Source organism: Vidua chalybeata, chromosome 3, assembly GCF_026979565.1.
Source record: "Vidua chalybeata isolate OUT-0048 chromosome 3, bVidCha1 merged haplotype, whole genome shotgun sequence".
NCBI classification, from domain to species: domain Eukaryota; kingdom Metazoa; phylum Chordata; class Aves; order Passeriformes; family Viduidae; genus Vidua; species Vidua chalybeata.
In genome coordinates, this window is record NC_071532.1 from 48,991,952 (window position 1) to 49,011,440 (window position 19,489).

At 39.5% G+C, this 19,489-nt stretch overlaps 1 protein-coding gene across 1 annotated transcript; it reads left to right on the plus strand.

Moving 5' to 3' along the window:
- Nucleotides 1-17,835: 17,835 nt before the first annotated feature.
- On the plus strand, nucleotides 17,836-18,381 carry SF3B5 (splicing factor 3b subunit 5). Its single transcript, XM_053938320.1, has one exon. It carries the CDS (start codon nucleotides 17,964-17,966, stop codon nucleotides 18,222-18,224), a length of 261 nt encoding a protein of 86 aa, XP_053794295.1. The 5' UTR covers nucleotides 17,836-17,963; the 3' UTR covers nucleotides 18,225-18,381.
- Nucleotides 18,382-19,489: the final 1,108 nt, after the last annotated feature.

The window sequence follows — 19,489 nt, forward strand, 5'->3', positions numbered from 1 at the left end:
GGACTGCCCTGGGCACTTTGCTGGGGTTTTTCTCTAAGACCTTGATGCTGGAGACAAATTTAGGTGCGTGGGTCTCACCAGGTCCTTAAAACTACCTCAAAGTACTGAATTGTGAGTGGGTTTTCTCTTCCAGGCTGCTGCTTTGTGAGACCAGCTGCAGCATCCTCACATGTAGGCAGGCAGTTTTCTCCTTGCCACTGTACCACAGAAAGCAAATGGGCCTTTTGTGTTGTTTGGTGTTGTTAATGCAAGTGGAGTTGAAAATAGAGCTGGGTGTTAATGTAATGCCATGGGTAATCAAAGGTACAGGCTGCTTTGTGTGGCATGGAACAACAATTACAAATTAACCTGCTGTTGTTGCAGCACAAGCAAAGCTATGGGTGCATCAATTGATGTGTCTGATGATCCTGTCAAGAGCAAAATGCTCATCTAGAAACATCTGGTATCTTCCCTGTAATTCAGGATATGGAGGATATGGAAGACCAAAGAGATGACTGTCAAGTCTCCCCTGCTTTGGGAGAGACTTCAGTAAAAACTTCAGTAGCTGAGTAACAGGCAAGGTAGCAATATTGTTAAAATACTAGTCTTCTAAGAAGCAAATGGAGAGTGAGAGAAATTTATTATTTCTACAGATTTTGCCACCTAGATGAGACGAGGTTTAAAAAGGTACAAAACTCTAATAAAAAGCTTGCTAATTAAGCTACAAATAGGTAGCTAAAAAAACCCCACCATTGCCAAACAAGTATCCTGAAGTTCTTGAGTGTATTATGTTGCTGTATCTTACAAAGGATGCCCATTTGCATGGTGTTATAAGAAATAAAACCAGATGAGTCATATGAAAAGATTGTTGTGTTATTATATGTATCAAAGACGCTTGGTTTGGGTTATTATGCTCATTTCAATCTCTTCTGAAATAACATGAACAGTGTAGATTGATAATGGAAATGATTAGACAGAGGAAAATGATTTTCCAAAATAAGAGATAAAGAATTTTCAGTCTTGTAATCTTATTCTCCTGTGAGTCTTGAGCAGCATTGCATACCAAGCTACAAAAATAACATCATAATTTTTTTCACTTTCTGCTGTCACTTATAATAAGAGAAACACTTTGTAGTTTACCAGTGAAAGTAAATACTCAATTTACATGGATAAAGGCAGAGCTCATTAGTATCTGGATCACAGATGCCAATAAGTTTCTAAAGGAGTTTGGGCAATATAAATGTACAATACATCTTCAGACAGTAAGCCTCTCTTTCAGTTCTTTTTTCTTTTTCCTGAAGAGCTGTTGCATTTTTTTTCCTTAAAGACTTCTAATCCTGACCTTGACCTAGGTCTTGAGTGATTGCTTTGAATGAGCCGAGTTTTGCTTCCAGTTCTCTCATCTCTAGACAGAGGACAGACATAACTACTTTCAGTTCTCATAATGTGTAGTGAAAAGTAATATATAAACAAATTGGACTCTCATGTATGTTAAAATACCATGAGGATGTGTCGTATTTCAAGGACAATTCACTGCATGAGAGAGACCCATCATCTTTCTGTTCTGGTGTGTGATGCTTCTAAAGACATTTCCAATCAGGAAATTGAGTTCCTTCCAAAGTCCAAGAAATCACAAATTATGTGGACATGTAGATTCCTCTTTTGGAATGTTTTGCCAACATCTCAGGGCATCTGGGAACTTTGGATAATGTCAATTTTTGGGAAGAGCAGTTTCACCAGGCAACTTACATACAGGTGACCGGTGACACACAGACCTCTGTTTTTCTGGAGCTTACCCATCTCTAGAAAAGCAGTTTGTACCCATAACATCTGTACTAGTTTCAGTATGAAGTTGTAGTAGTGTCAGTCTATAATAATAGACACTTGTGAAACTTTTAGCTAAAACCAGAGCAAATTGCTACCAGTTCAGTTGTGTATCCTAGAGCCAGTTCTCAGACACGTAAAATTCACATACGCTTTTCTGGATGTGCAGTACACATGAGCCTCTTCTAAACTAGAATCTAGCTCACATTGATTCAATCAAAGTAATGATTCATGGTCCTGGACAATTAACTTTTTTCTTTTTAACCTCATGGATCAGTAGAGTCATTCTGACAGTACATGATTTATCAATTGCCAAGATGAGTTGAAGTGAGACACTAAAAGATTGATGCTAGAAAATTCTTTCACTATATTAATTTACCAGAGAAACTGAGTCTTCAGCTGTGATACTTCCAGCTAGAGAAAGGTCCAACATTCCTGCTCTGTCTTTTCACATTTCATTGTAACCTCTCACAATAGCTACTGATGTTACAGAACAACTTCGTCAATAAATGTTGCTGATGTAAAGAGATTCTTCTTTGCTACATGAGGAATAGAGTTCTGAAAATAAGTCAGAAGCCAAGTATCTCCACAGGTAGCTAAATCCACCTTAATTCTTTGTTGAAGCCCATGGAGATATTTGGATTTACATAGGGATAACATAGTGCTCTAGGTACTGAGCCCTGCAGATGTTTTTCTTTTCTTTTTGCTTTTCTTTTCTCTCCTTCATTAGGAAGGAAGAAGAGTGCTACAAAAGGATGAAGTGCTGAAAGCTGTGCAGATGTAATTGCTGTGGAGTCAGAGGATGCCCTGTGCCAGGGCCTTCTCTCTTGCTTGTTTAGGAAATGATTTAACATTCTTCTCCAATTATGCCCCAAAGGCATCTGAAGCCAGCCCTGGATGTATTGCCCCTGAATTCCTTGTGAACCAAAACCTGGCAGTAATGTATGGCTCTGAAAGTTCATTACCCATACAGGAGTTCTTAATGTAGTAAGGGCTGTATCAAATGCCAGATTGGATGCACAGAAAATAGCCCTGGGACTTCTGTTGACTTCAGAGATGATGGCAGGTGACAGCATGTTTTATTAAGCTAGTAACCAATAAATGAACAAATTCAAAATGTTTTCACATGACAGATGTAAACATGCATGGTTAACTGGAGCCAGTGGAACGATTTCTGGGAACTGAAGGCTTCGTTGATTATCAAGTAAGCCACTGGATTTCTCTGCTGCTGTCACAGCTTTTGAATGCAAGAGCATATCCCATAAGTCACATCATCTGGCCTAATGAGAAGTTTTACCTAACCCTGTTCCTGTACTTCAGTAAAGGTGCGTATTCTAACTCCTGTTATCAGACAGGAGTGAAGTATTTCCTTCTCCTGCACATTTGCATGCCCATAGACTGAGCTAAGTTAACTTCTGCAGTACAGGGAGCACTTTGCAATGTGTCAGAGCAGAGACAAGGACATCTTTATGTGATTCAAGAGGGATAAAAGAGGAGGAAGGCACATAGCAGGCACTCAGATTTGGGTATAGTCCCAGTAACAGCAGATTGAATGGCAAGTTCCTATTGACAAAAACTACCTGCTCTATTTTTCCCTCATCACTACTCTCTGAGCAAAAAATGGCCAGGCTATATATTAGGTATAAAGGCAGGAGTACCTAGGCAGTAATAATAAGGGTTTTTTTGTTTTGTTTTGTTTTGTTTTGTTTTTCCCCAGAGATTAAAAGCCTGAGATGGCTTAGAAGGGTGAGGCAAAGAGTAAATAGACCTTCACAAAGAGAGCTATTGCAAAATGAGAACATTTCCATAGCTTTTTTTGAACATTCTTTTCATATTACTTATTCATAGAAAAGGTGTTGTTTTCTAAAACTCACCAAGTTTTGATGAAATAAAACAATTCTATCTTAGAATTGTGTTGACATAAATTTTATACAGCTATGTAGATGGATCATCTTATTCATGCTACCAGCACTTTTCAACAAGCAATATAACATCCAGAAAGTGGTGGGGAGCTTGCCCAAAGTGCACAGGGAGTTCCTGTACCATGCAGACTACCTTCCTCTGAAGGCATGCTGCACATGTGGAAACCTTTCAGGTGGCTTTGTGGCTAGATCTAAATGTCTTGTGGTAGACCTTCCCAAGGGTAGCATGGTAGTGACATGCTACAGATCTGAGAAGGAAAAGAAAACTTTTTGTTTAGTTGAAGGTGAGGGAAGAATTATTTGGGATTATTTAACTGAGAATACACAGCCAGGGAGCAATTCATTTCACAGCCCAGTAATGACCAATTGCTGCCTGGAATCCTCTGTGAATGGCAAGGCACGTGGTATCTAAGCAAATTGTATGTGACACAGTAACAGCATGATAGATTTCCTTGGAATGAAACAAGTTACTGCTGATGTTTGCATGATTTAGCTTAAAGAAAAAAAAAATCCCTAAAAATTAATGGTGCTTGTCGAAGGGTATTTGTCAAACACCTTGCAAAACTTATCTGAGAAAAGTGAAGGCTTATATTTTATCTTTGAAACCTGTCTGATGGCTGTAGCAGGGATCCCAGGATTCTGAGAGGCAGCTGCTTTCGGCTGCACTTCAAGGTAAGAAATGTACTCCTAGTTAAGAAATGCAAGGACAGGAAGCACTGGGGGCACTGAGCAGCTGCACAGGAATAATTCAATATGGCTGATTTTAAATTGAGGTAGGCAGTGGATTAGATGACTTCCTGAAACTTATTTTAGCTTCATTCTAAATCTCATTGATACGTGTCAAAGATATTTATAGAATTTTTATGTATTCTATGTTCTATATATATTCTATATATTTGTAGAAATAAAACTATTAAAATACACTAAAACATAAGACTACATCTTCAGAGGGGTAAATCAATTTGCCAAAATTCAAGCCAAATGTTGTATGTGGCTATTTTTTATTAAGATAATAAACAGTTGTAATGATACAGTATTTTGACAGAATACAGAAGATCTATTAAGATCATACTAAAAATATTGTACGGAAAATCTGGTACTGTTCTTTTAATCCTGAAAAGTTAATTTTTTTTTTTTTTTTTTTACTGGAAGAGAATTCTGGAAATATCTGTCATCTACTATGCCTTTGTACTGTGCCTAACCATATAAATTTTACCTCTTGGCCAAGGTAGTAGGCAGTCCCCCCCAGAAATACCACACAGGCAGGGAACAAGCACAGAAAACAATGCTCCACACTTCTTACACTGCATGGCTTGGAACCATTGGTTTCACTGCAAACCTGGTAGGTGACACTGGTAGTGTTACATTTGTATGTTACAAGGATGTTAAACATGGTTTCCATCTTACAGAATAAATTTACAACATGATAAATGAAAGAAAACCCAACTAACAATTAATTATGCAAGGGAAGATCCTACATAAATAATAATTTTAAATACTGTCCATATTTAATGTCAACTACATCATATACAACTGCTGTGGGTACAAATTTGGAGTGAATTTAAAATGAAGTATAACTAACAAAATAATTAAATAATAGATAAAGAGAATTAATATACCAAAGCAAATTCAATATAATATTTAATATAAAATACTTTTTAAATTGTGATTAATATACAACAGCAAATTTAAAGTTCACCAATAATTAGTACTACAACTAGAATACATCTAGAGAAGTGAGTCTCTACTTCACTCCAAATAGCAATGAATACCTGCATATTAAATTTCTACATGCTCACTACCTGAAGATGACAAGAGATAGACACATCAATTTATGATGAAAACTGTTTCTATTTTGTGACTTGGCAAGAAAATTTTCCAAGTGATGCTTGAAATCTTCCCATATCTGCAGCTTTAGTGACAGTTAAATTAATTTCATCAAAGATAATCCTTCTTTAGGAACTTTTTCTCCCCCTTCATTCCTCAAAGAGGGTCAGGTCAGCCAGTCAATTGATGATGCCATGCAGTCCTTCTAACCCTGTAGGAAACATGGCGGAGGGGTGGGCACAAGACACACTCGGATGGCAGATTCCCCAAGTCTCCAGCTCCACCCATCTCGAAATACACACTTTTCTTAAGATTATTCTGTTACCCATATGGCACCATTCTTCTGTCTCCCTCTGACTGGATTCTTCACATAGGATTTAGCCCCTTACAGTTCACAGAGAAGAACATCATTACTTTTGCAATTCAAAATCACAGCCAATCTGTGGGGCTACTGTGGTCAGTAAGAATGTATGGAAATGCTTTGGAAATCTGAGTAATGTTCTCTCTGCTGCCTTACGCTTGCTTTCCTCCCTCTTGGGAAAGAACAAACAGATAAATTACCCTCCCTACTGCTATAGAAATGCATGTCCTGAAAATACATTATAGGAAGAGTTCTTGTTCCCTTTCCTTGATTTTTTTAAGAAAGTCAGCAGATTTGGATTCCCAGTATGAGGAGGACGTAGATGAACTTGAGTGAGTCCAGGAAAGAGTCACCGAGATGGTCATAGGTTTGGAGTGTGTGACCTGTAGGGAGAGGTTGAAGAAACTGGGTTTGTTTAGCTCAGAAAATAAAAACTTTAGTGGATCTAACAGCAGCCTTAATGTACTGAAGAGATTACTGATACAACCCAAGTGTATGGCAGGAGAATAAGAAACAATGCTCATAAATTGGGATAAAGTTTGAATAGGAAGTAAAGGAAAAATCCACATTATGAGGGCAGTGAAGCACTGGAACAGGAGATTGCCTGAAGAAGTTCTGGAATCTCTATTGCCTGATGTCTCTCCTAATCTGTGATTCTAATGTGTTTCAAAATCCACAGCTGTGGAGGCCAGATCTTGGTGCTGAAAGATCCCTCTAAATAAGAAGCTCTTAAATGCCACATCCTACATACCGCAGTGCAAGAACAGCCAGGCTGCCCGTGCAGTGCCTGTTAGTGCATGAACAGGTAGGCTCATTAGCTACTGCAGCAAAGCCAGCTCTTCGTAGACACACACCTACATTTCTTGGGCACTGATCCACTGCACTTATTTTCCCAAGATTTGTTATTTCCAGTGATATGTATCTGCAGTTACAGCATTTGCAGCTTGCTTTGAAAACAACTCTGTCTTTGTTCAGGTGTCTGGGCAGAGCAATCTCCCCACGCTGTCTGTCAGTGCAAGACATAAAATGTGCTCTCCTGGCCCCAGCTGGTGGCCTGACAGGGACCACTGCCAAACTCTTATGGGATTAGTAGGTGCTGAGTTGTATCTGGGCTCTGTGACTTGGTCAAAGAACTGTAGCCGGCAGCATCACAGTGTAACATGTTTGCACTATATTTCAAGTGATAAGAGGGATTGATTAGACACTGAAAAGCACACTCCAAATTCTCTTACACCCCCAGTAATATGCCCATCAGTCTTCAAACATGTACCACATGGAAATTTTCAGAATCTTATTCCATGAAGATGAAAGGAGATAGGTGTGCCTGTTGTTGATGGACAACATTAGACTTGAAAGATAATTTTCCAAGTAACATTAGAAGCCCTGACATCCATGTGGCTTTGGTGACAATTAAATTGATGGACTAAGCTAGGTTTTTATGTGACAACAATAAAAATATTGCATTACATTTATAAACTATACTTTATAAACTCCACTTCAGGCTCTCTAAACCAATTTGCAAGCAATTACTTTAAAATACTGCTGTGCGTATTGCTACCCATGTATTATAGATGGGAAGGAAATCACAGAAAGTGTCAAAATGCCTAGAGGTGTACAGCAAGTCTTGATCTAACTAGAAGTTGCATCCAAATCCCCTGAGTGCTAGTTCTCTCCTTTCATGAAAAGATTACATGTCTTTTCATGTCTCTGCTTTTTTCTTACAGATATTTTGTTTCTCTAAAGGCTCATCTCTGTACAGCCATCTTTCTACTTAAATAATTCTTTCCATTCAATAATTCCTTATGTGTGAATGCTATTCAGATAATGTGGAAAAAACTGTGTGATATTTAATCAGTCTATACCAGTTAAAATTAATTGCCAAATTCTGCATTCAGTGAAGTCAGTGAAAGTTTGAACATGGCATCAAATGAGACAGGCCCAATATAAACTACATGAAGCATAACATGGAAGATAAACAGTGGGTTGTTTTTTTTTTTTCTGGTATAGAGAAGAATCAAACATTTTATAAGGATATGTAGTAATAGGAAAAGAGGAAATGGCTTTAATCTGAAAGAGCATATGTTTAGATTAGATATTAAGAAGAAATCCTTTGCTGTGGGGGTGGTGGGGCACTGGAACAGGTTACCCAGAGAAGTTGTGGAGGTCCCATCCCTGAAACTGTTGGATGGGACTTTTAGCAACCTGGTGTAGTAAAAGCTGTCCCTGTCCATAGCTGGTGGGTTAGAACTGAATGATCTTTAAGGTCCCTTCCAACTCAAACCATCCTATGAATCCATGATAAGGATCATGTATTCAGGTGAGTGAATAGACCAAATGTGTCCTCTAGCCAATGCCCTTAAGACACGTACCAGAAAGCAAAATGAAATTAATTATATAAATGCTCTGGCAGCTGCCTTTGGCAGTTAAAACATTTATTTTTTTAATAAAATGTTTCCCAGATCCTAGAGACAAGCACGATCAAGCCCCCAGAACTCAGATATTTACACAACTGCATATCACAACCAGACTTGTTAGTGTCTTGTCTTCCTAATGAGCTGATCCAAGAATCCCAACTCTGATGCCCCAAACCTTGGGGAAGTAGGGGTTCACACCCAGATACAGGCTGAGTAATTCAAACCCAATAGTACCAAACATCTGTAAGAAATGTTTTGTGCTAGTGTACCTTTATAAGAGTACTTTTCTTAGAAAAAACCTACCTGCTACCAAAGGACTGTCTAAACCCAAAGGCTATTTCTTTTACAAGCCATTAATACCATTCAGGAGAAAACTAAAAAAGAGGTTGAAGGTGACCTATATCTTCAGACAGCTCCCTAATAACCAAGAGGTGTAGGACTTCTGAGATGAAGGTTGCATTCAAGCATTCAAACAGCTGAAAAGGTATCATCAGGGTCAGTGCACAAGTTGTTTGTATAGAACGTACCGGTCAAAGCAATTTAAAAGTGGATTCAGATTCATCCCCACCTCCCTCCAGCTCATCCTGGGAAAACAGAATTTCATTTTGATTTGGGTAAAAAAGTGGAAATTTTCAGCTTTGCTACAAAATTGGTAGAGCTTTTTGTATTTAACAATATGACTGTGTCTGCATACAAATCAAAATGCAGCTTTCAGAGGAGCTCCTCGGCACACTGTGAGAAGGGCGAGAAATGTGTCAGCGTGAGTGTGGGCTCAGTTCAGACTCTGCTTGAGTTCGTAGGTGGAAACAGAAACCTAACTGACAATAAAATTTTCCAAAGGGCTTTTACCTAAATCAAACATTACAGGCATAAACAAGTCTCACCTAGAGGTGACTGCTGTGCTGAGCTGAGCTGAGTCAGTGAAAAACCTTAATGGAGAGCTGGAGCAGAGCTGGCTGATGGGCACAGTGCAGTACCACCGAGGAGCCTGCCATGACACCAGGTCAGCATGGGGCTTCTGGCCCAGGATTTCATTGTCTCAACATCCTCATCTATTTGATTAGGACAGTATTTTCCTTTCTTAGTATGGCCATCAAGAGTTAGTGCTTGTAGGATACTATACAGTTTTCAGAAGAAAGGCTACTGTCCTCAATGTTTTGTTTTCTTTTCTCTCTAGATTTAAGCTAGCTTTTTCTTAAATCACACTTACATGCTTCTGTTTCTCTGGCTGATAGAGCATCAGACAAACAACTCTCAATGCAAAGTTTTTTTTCTAATTCCTCCTGAGCATTAAATATTCTTAGCTAAAAGGCCATTTTCTTCTTCCACAAACAGCGAGTCAAAATAAGGTACCTACATATGCAGGAAGATTTTGGCTTATGATTTCTCTGCCAACATTTTGGAATTCTACATACACAAAAAAGATCCACCTTATTTCCTAAATCTAACTTTCTATTGAAAATAGTCTCTTAAATGGAGTAATAATAGTCCCTCAAAAAAAGGTGAAAAGTACAGGTGCTGATTTTTTGGTTTAAGTTCCACTGGAAGATCTATCAGGATCATAATGGTGACAGGTTTTAGTAGTGAAAGACAACACAAATAATTTTTCCCTCCTGTGGGAAGGAAGAAGCAGTTAGCCATATCCCAGGGATTATGGGAGAAGAATTGAAGAGCAGACTGTATTGGAAGGAAACATACCATGGGTACCACTGAAATGAATCAAACTGTAATTAACGATCCCAGCAGTTTCAAAATACAGGTGCATGTGCTTTTGGGAATGAGAGGAGGATCAAATTACAAACTGAGTCACTTCACAAGCTTGTTTTACCCTTCCAGTTATGCAAGCCAGTTTGTGACTCAGCAGCTATACAAGTCTGTTCTCCAATGACAAGACAAATCTGTTCTGCAGCTGAGTCACTCAAAGTAGCTCTAGTCACACTGATAAATTCAGCAGTCAGACACGGTACAGAAAAGATTGTGAAGCCTTTATTACCTATATGAGATAGAATAAACATGTTTTATAGGAGAATAATCTACAGCTCATCTTCACACAAAGAACTTATTGAATGGGGAAGATAAAAGCTGTCATGGGATTACATTAAAGGACCAATGTTCATGGTCCTTTAACTAAAAGAGAGTAGACTTTTTTTCTGATTTTTTTCTGTTGTGTACTCATCCCTTACTAATAAAAATCACCTGACAACTTGCTGAAATTGCAAAGGTAGTTAAGAATTAATTTAAGTCTTTGACTTTTCTTTCAAGGTTTGCAAATAATTTCCTACATGTTTGAGTGTGTCAAGGTGTCATGACAGCTACAGGCAGTCACAGATTCATGCACACATTGGTATGGGAATCTCTGTCCCAACCTGTTCCTTGAATGCTGACTTTTTGCTGGCATTAGCAATAATTCCTTACCCTTTGGGCTTGATCCTTTTGAGATGCCAATTATGAATGACTGCTGCCCGTGGTCTTAGCACTTGAAATGCCTAATATAAGTCTAAGTTCTTAAGTTGACTGGCAGAACCTGTAGACTGCATTTGGAGCTTAAAGTGAAGAACACCCTGGATAGACTGCACTTCTCTTTCTCTGCCTGTTAAAAATCTATCCCATTAATCCTGTTCAAAACCAGGTGTCTTTATGCCCAGGGGTGAATTTCACAAATAGCCACAAGAGTTGAAGTAACAATAGCACCATGAGGCTGTGAACAAGGCCCCATTGGGTGAGTACAAACATTGTAGGAGAACGCCTTAGCCAAGAGGAGCTCGTTGTTAAGTTACAAAAGGCTGAAAAAGATAGAGAAAAGGGAATGGACAATTATGGTTTTCAAATGCTTGCATTTCATACTGAAGGCTTTTCCAAAAATGGGCTGCAATACACAGCTGTATGTGAATACCAGATCATCTGTGCTTCACAACAACTATTCTGAGAGATGCATTGTTGACACGATCTACAAACATTCTGTTGGGGCTCTAGATCTACAAACATTCTGTTGGGGCTCTAGATTACAACCTCGGTGCCAGCAGTTTTCACAGGGCTTTTCTTAAAGCCTCTTTCCCTGCAATCACATATGTGAACATTTCAGCTCTGATCTTCTAAATTTAAGTACCTTCAAACAACATAAAAATAAATTCTTTTCAAACATGGAGAAGAGCAAATACAAAGTGAAATACAGAAGCTCAAAATGCAAAAAGAAAAGAGAGAAAATAATACATGCTACTTAAAAACAACAGCAAAAGAAATCACATCTTTGAAAGCTTACTTTAAAATGTCCAGGTTCAGATGATTTTTATTCAAGTAGTTTTTGGGCTTTTGTTGATTTCAAGGTTTCTTAGTCTGCATGGTGCTGAGGAGGTGGGAAGAAATATTACAGTCTAAAGAGATAACATCTTTTTGCTGTACTCCTTGAAGGTTTGCTTTCCAAAATCAGCAATTCTCTTTCAAGCTCTCAAATCACATTCCAAAATGCATAGATGGGATGGTTATCATCATACATTACTAACATTGCCCAATCCTGACTATAAATACCTTGCTTCCAAATCTCAATACCTTGCCAAGTCTCTACACTCTGGGTTTATTTTTTATTTTGAGGATCTAGTAATTTAAGCAATTTTCAGCTTGAGATTAGTAAGACATTCCCAACAATGAAACCAGCAATCAAAAATTTTCCAAGTGATGCAAATTTATTATGAGTTACTAAGAGTTGTGATTTGAACATATTATTTGTCTACAGTGCTTGGTGTTGTGAAAAAATATGTTCTAATTTCCTTAAAAGTAATAAAAAGCAATCGTTTGATAAAGCTGAAGGTGAGATATGTTGCATCATTTTATTAGTGAAAGCTTTACTTTCACAGTAAATGCAAGAGGCTTATGTACATTTTTTATTTCAAATTAGGAAGTTCTCAACCCAGGTTGAGAAACAACTGGTTTATATAGCAGCCTTCCAGCACCTAAAGGGGACTTACAAGAAGGCTGGAGAGGGACTTTTTAGCAGGGTGTGTAGTGATAGGACAAGGGCAAAAGGCCTTAAACTAAAGAAGGCTGGACTTAAACTTGATTCTATAATTCTGTAGTGAACTGGTAGTGACTGGTGTGCCATTTCCTAGAGATGCATGGAAGGGACAGTTATCTCTTCCACCTGCAGTGACACTAATATCCTAAATATCCATTGCTGCCCCCTCTCTCCTTTGCTGTTTGTCCCACAAGCGATCCACTGTCTGAAATTTCACAACATGAATTACTACAACACACACCAAATAGGCAAGCTGATGACTCACTAATATCAATGCCTCCATGGTTCTCTTGCTCTTATTTTTTACTTTTATGAACTGACTTGCTGTGCAGTAACAGATGAGCTGCCCTTGTGCACAATACAGATGATGGATTTTTTGCCTAGATAAGGGTGATGACACCAATGTCCTCTGCGCTTACTGCAGAGAAGGAGGTGAAATGATGAATACTTGTGATAGGGAAAGCTGGAGAGAGAAAAGGCTGGCTACAGATAGACTTCTCTGTACAGAACACTTTTAAGCACTGTTCTAAAGAAATCAGTATTTTTAAAACATGATAATTATGTGGCAGATAAAAAAAGAAACAGCTGCATTAAGCATCTTCAAGTCAGACTTAAAAAAAGGAAAGTCACTTCCTCTGTTCTTACTCTTGCACACAGAAAACATACAGTAATATGATACATAGAGCTATTCAATGGCCAAATCAATTTCTTTTAATTTAAATTTGTGTACATTTCTAATATTCAAAATATTGGCCTATTTAAAGATGTACCTTTCATCACTGCTACTTTTCTATACCTTATTGAACACAATTAATAGCTGTTTTAGCTGTGCCAGTTTATCTGAAGTGAATGAAGAAAAGAAATGCAAAGAAAATGGGCAGAATACAGCTGCTTCTTGGAGCATGCTGTAGTCTTCCCCAGTTTTGTTGTGTTTACTCTTATTACTTCATTTGATTTCCAAATGCATGACAAGAACAAACCTTTCCCATTACAAAAAAATATATGGACAGAATTTCAACTCACCTGGCAGACTTTTACTGGCTCTATTTTTAGCCTGAAGAGGTAACTAATCACATTACTGGACAGGCTTTTATTTTCAAAGTTTTGGCTTTGGAATAAAGAACTGTCCTCTAAACAGCAAGTGAGAGCTGCCTCTACCAGGCCTCTGCTGTGCTCCATCTCCCTCCACACCATATTCCTCAGATCACCACATTATTTCAGTGTCTCATCTGTAAGCCCTGTGCTAGTGACCCCTCTGCCTTTCTGCTTTTAGGGTGCTCCTGCACCTTGCTAGGAAGTTCTCAGTGGCACCTACATTAAGCTAATTAAATTGTGCTGTGCACCTAAGACACACAGCTGTTATTCAGGCCCATACAGGAGGTGTACAGCAACACAGTGATACTCAGAAGCAACTGATGGAGTGTGAAGCTCCAAGGCCCAGTCTCTGTGATCCCTAAGCTGTTCCTAGGCAAAACACTGTTAGTGCAGATCACAGATCTCCTCAGTCTGACAGTTCTTCAGGAGTGAATTTCTCCAGCTGCAGTCTGATGCAAGATAATGTGATTATCTTGACATTAATACAGAGCAGCATAAAGTGTATGCCTTCAGTGGCAGGACACACAGTATTTCTTCTTTCCTGATTTTTTTTTACTCCACATTCTTCCAATCTATAGCAGAGAATCAGCCATACAACCCTAAAATATCTTTCAGATTTTGAAGTGTTTACACTCTATAAAATGAAAACAATAACAAAGCAAAACATAGTTTCTAATAGTGGAAGAAAGTTTGAAACTTAACCATGCTTGCAAGGACTATGTTTCCTCTCTCCCAGAAGCAGCCCAAAGGCTGCAATGAGATGGCGGCAAAGTCAAGATTCTGACTACAAGGAAAATAAAGAAATCAGGGGAGTTTACATAAAACAAGGTGGAAGAAGAGGCTTGCTTGTGAAAAATGTTTTTTACAGGATCTTTGAGAAAAGCAGCAGAATTGTCTTCCACCTCTTAAAGGGCCAAAATAAGGGCTTTCTGAGGCTGATAATGTTCACAGGCTATAATAGCATTTGAGAAACTGCATCACAGTTCATGTGATAGCATCGGAAATCTGAAAAAAAAAACCCAAAAATATGTAATTACAAAAACATAACTTTTCCATCCTAAAATTGCTAAGTGGCAATGTGACCTCTGCAAATAATGATCTAAGAACCCTGTTTTAGCAGAAGCAACATATTTTTAATGAAATATATACTTAAAAAAAAATCACATGCCACATACACAATGGGTTTTTATCATTATTGAAATTCCAGCACCATTCTTGCTAGGCTAATGCAATCTCAATTTTTTTTTCATCACTGTATTTGTAGGATAAATCAATATAGTGAAGAATAGAGGAATTTTTGTGGGAAAAAAATAAAGGCATGCCTCCCCATTTTATCATCTTTCTGTGTGTGTGTTGGTTTTATCTATTAAGATTGTCACATCCCCTTGCTTCCAAGTTATTTATGTCTTCACACTTCCACCCAAAGAGTCTGTAGGGAATTCAAAAATTTGGCTATATCTTGTACTGGGCAGCCACTGACAATGTCTTTCTTGGTCCAGCAGCCCCCTCTACGCTTTTTGCTTTACATTTCGGAGGTGCAACCAACCACTCCGTTTTTATGGAAGAAGAATTTTGGCAGGTCCAACCCTGACACCCAGTGGCCTCTGCTGTTCCAGCTCTTACAGCCTCCCAGCGCCTCCACCTTTTAAAACCTGGCTTGAAGGGATACGGTGTTACTCTCAAACAGATAATTTCAGCACTAAAATCAGCACATTTATGTGATTTCCATATGTAAGCATCCATTATTGTGTATTCTGATAATGATATTTAATGGTATTCAGTACAAAAACCTTGACATATCTGAAAATGCTACTTTTTTAGGAATCCTAGTCACACAAGCACATTACCACTGAGCAATAATTCTCTCCCTATATATATATGCATCTCCTTTCCCCCACTCATTTAGTATTCCTAAACTTGAAATGAAAGTGCCCTAGTGCAGGCATTCATTTTGTACAAAATAGACCTAAAAAGAAAAAGAAGACTCAACAACAGATTTTATTTTTATATAGAACAAGAAATGAAGAGAAAGCGAATATAATTTCATCTAATTCTTGAAAGATAGCAGATGAAACTTTTTCTTTTTAGATTAAAATTGAAGTTAAGTAATTACTTGTAAATAATTGTGGTTTGCCTGTCAGACGGAAATTTTACTACCTATTTTTTTCTTCCTTGAATTGGTAAGCTTGTCTGGCAGTCTCAGAGGTTCTTGACCAAAGCAAATATAGAGTGAAGTTTTGGTGTGCTTTCCCAGAGCTGTGGATGCCTGAATGCAGCATTTTAATCTGGCCCACCCAGTAACAAACTTGCTGAAAATTTCAGATTCACACTTCTCAGTCAAGTTTGGGGTTTCTTGTTTGGTTGGTTGGTTTTGGTTGGTTGAGTTTTTATTGTTGTTGTTTCATTACTTCGGTTGGCTGGGGGTTTGTTGTGGTTTGTTTTGGTTTTGTTTTTTGTTTGTTTTTGTTGTTTTTTAAATGAGAACTATTACACCTGTTTAATTTAATGCAGTTGTTACTCCTAGAAACTGCAACATCGACAAGAGATAGATAAGGTTCTAGGAATTTTTTCTGCTCCAAAGGCTATTTTAATCAATACGTCTCCTGGTTTAGCGTTTCCAAGAGGATAACTTCCAAACAGCTGTGAGGGTAGCCCTGTGTGTCACTGTGTTGACATGGAACATCTATTAAAAGCTAGCATTCTTCTTGCTATCCCACTCTTTAGAAAGATGCCATTTAAAAAAGAAATGAAAGCTCTTCCTTGTTGAGAATATGTCTTTTTTTGTCTTTCTGTATGCCAGCATAGCTAGAAACTCCTAAAGTGTTGCGTTTGTTTATTTTTCCTCTCCTGGTCTCTCTGAAAGCAACCACAGAATGCAACTGCTGTATCCAGCTGAGCAATCTGCTTCCAGCTAAGTAAGCCTTGGCAGCAATGACTCAAGAGATCCTCATAAAAATAACAAAAATAAAAAATTATAGTCCTCATTTAGCTCTTTGCACTGAAGGGTAAGGACACTTCAGAACGACGTTTTTACATTGCTTTATATGGCCTTGGTTTTACAAGACACTCACTTTTAAACAAGGGACATAGAATCATCTGGGTTTTCACACAACATTTCTGTGGATTTCTTTTTGACTACAGGGCAATTTATAAGGACAGGAAGAAATAGCTCAGTCCTATTGAAAAATTTCTGGCAATGTGTCTTTCCTATTTTAAAACAAATAATTAAAAACACTGCTAGCATATGAAAGCATGAATCATTACACGCATTTTAAATTTAACATTATGTAAGCTCTTGAACAGAGCTGGAAAAAAACCTATTTTGGTGGATGATAAAATTTATTTCAAGCCTGACTTTGACCGAAAGAAGATAGGCAACACAGGTTATATTTTCTGTGGGTTTTATATCTGCTTATGAGTTTAACATTCAGATAAAATACTAGCTGCACTGTAAAAAATATTTTTCAACATTAGTATTTAATTTTGACTTAAATCCCCTGACCCTGCTCAGCCCATCTGGGGAAGATAAATTCAGAGCTCTTCAACATACAAAGGAACTGGGATGGGACATACAGGACTTTCCTCAGCTGTATGTAGCAGAAATAACCTCACCAAACTTCTTATTTTGGGAGGACCTGCAAATACTGTGCCCTCCTCAGCCATTCTCTCTACGTGGACTTGGGTGAGACTGACCATAGCAAGTGGTGCATTGCCCTCTCACCAAGCTAAGGGCTAACGAGAAGGGGTGTTGGGCTGCTCTTGGCACCTCCTGGAAGTTTTTGTGGTATCTTTTTCTTCCTCTGGAGCCAGGCTTCCCATGTAGCTTATTTGGGAAGCAACCCTGAGTTGCGGTTTATACAGAGGCAGTGTCAGGAGCTGGGATTAAGCTGTGTCCCGAAGCGTGAGCCCCGGGACTCCGCTTTCCTGTTTTCTGACACCGGCTGGCAGGAGAGACTTTTTGATGTTGTTCCCTATGAGCCACTACGTGGGTATTTCATAGCCAGATTTGTCAGTGCACGTCCCTTGGATTCCAGGTGAATTGATCACTATCAAAGCCGTATCTTTGCTTTACAAACTGGGGGGAGGCTCGAGGCTTTACATCGAGGCTCAGCTGAGCATCTGCCTCAATGTGAGGCGCAGCCCCGTACCCGTGCTCGGAGTACGAAATCAGTCTGGAGCCGGTCCTAAACCCTCACGTACGTGCTTTGAAATAACCCTGTGCTACAGATGGCGGCCCGGCCTTGTAACCACCATTTGCCTTACTACGGGTTAGCCAACTGACATGATCGGACAGAGAGTAAACTATTTTATTACGATCAATATTTACTTATGCCGAGGCCGGCTCCCCCGGGCGGGGCGGACAGGAGACTGCAGCTCCCGTCGGGCACTGCGGCAGGAAAAGCGGCGGGAAGCGCTGCTGCGCCCGCCGGAAAAGGTCCCGGCGCCGCCAACCGTCCGCGCCGCCCAGGCCCCTGCTCGCCGCCCAGGCCCGCGCCCGCCGTCCCGAGTTCCGCCCGCCCGCCCGCCTCGCCATGACGGACCGCTACACCATCCACAGCCAGCTGGAGCACCTGCAGTCCAAGTACATCGGCACGGGGCACGCCGACACCACCAAGTGGGAGTGGCTGGTGAACCAGCACCGCGACTCGTACTGCTCCTACATGGGCCACTTCGACCTGCTCAACTACTTCGCCATCGCCGAGAACGAGAGCAAGGCGCGCGTCCGCTTCAACCTGATGGAGAAGATGCTGCAGCCCTGCGGGCCGCCCGCCGACAAGCCCGACGAGTCCTGACCCTCCGTCCTCCTGGTCCCGGCCCTCTCTCCCGTTGTGGTTCCCGCGAAGGATTGACCGCGAGAAGCCTCTCAAAATGCCTGCTTCCGGACTCTGACTGTGCAGTCGTTCGCCTTTTTTCAAGTGGAATATAATAAAGCTTCCTGGGCATTCCTAATGTTTGGTTTGGTAGTTTCCTAGTACGAGCTTTTTGTTCCCGCAGGATTGCTGGTACTCGGTATTGAGCGTTTCAGTGCAACCATCCGAGGTGAAAGTCTCGGATACTCCTAGACAGCATTTTCCCGACCGGGCGGATTGATGCTTGCTTACAAAACTCAAGAGGGGGGAGAGAGGGGAGCTTTGTTGGTGCTCAAAGGGTTTGATTTCTTGGTAGCACTATTATATGGGGTGGTTTGTGGTGTAGCATAAGTCAGTTTCTCTAGTGCTTAAAAATTACAAAATGGCTTTTCTTGAAACAGTTTTCTTGCCTCATTTTCCTTTTCCCTGTACCTTTGAGTTTTTCAAACGTTGATATTTTCTGATACAAATTAGCTATTTTTTCCTCCTTATGCTTTCTAGTAACCTAGCATTCAAGTTTTTCCTACCTTGCATCAAACAAAGACACTAATATTGGATTGGGCTCTGTTAATATGGAATAAGAATATAAGGGTTACTCACTACTACTTAGAAGTAAAATGCTCCAAGGTGACACAGTCTTGGATCACATTGCATACTGAACAGATGTTCATTCTGACTTGTCACTTAAATTAGGCTTTCTATTCACTTACAGTAGAAATAAATTTTGAGTTCTCATAGGTGGAAAGACCTCAGCCCAAAACTGTGAGATATGTTGCTGGGAGAAATAAAATGTTCTCATTTCTGTCATGTTTGTTTGTATTAACATTGGAGGGGAAAGTCCAGCATTTTGTGGTCCTATTAAGACACTATGCAAGCTTATCAGTGATTATTTTCTGAAATCAGTGATCTCAAGTCAGTACCTCCATCTTCTGAAGAATTCAGAGATGGCATTTTTCAGACTTTGTTGTGCATAGTAAGATGAGGGCATGGGTGAAGTGGTCAGAAAGACATTTTACCTTCAAGTTTTTTGGGGAGCTACTTCAGTTTACAATAAATAAGAGGGATATGTAGAAAACCGGTTTTCAATTTGCCTGCAAGCTGGTACAGGTAATTTGAAGAACATCTGTTCCTCATGTACTGGGGAACATGGCTGAAAGTTTTCCATAAGTTGAGTTCAAGCACTTAGGCATAGGTATGCAAGGCAGTCT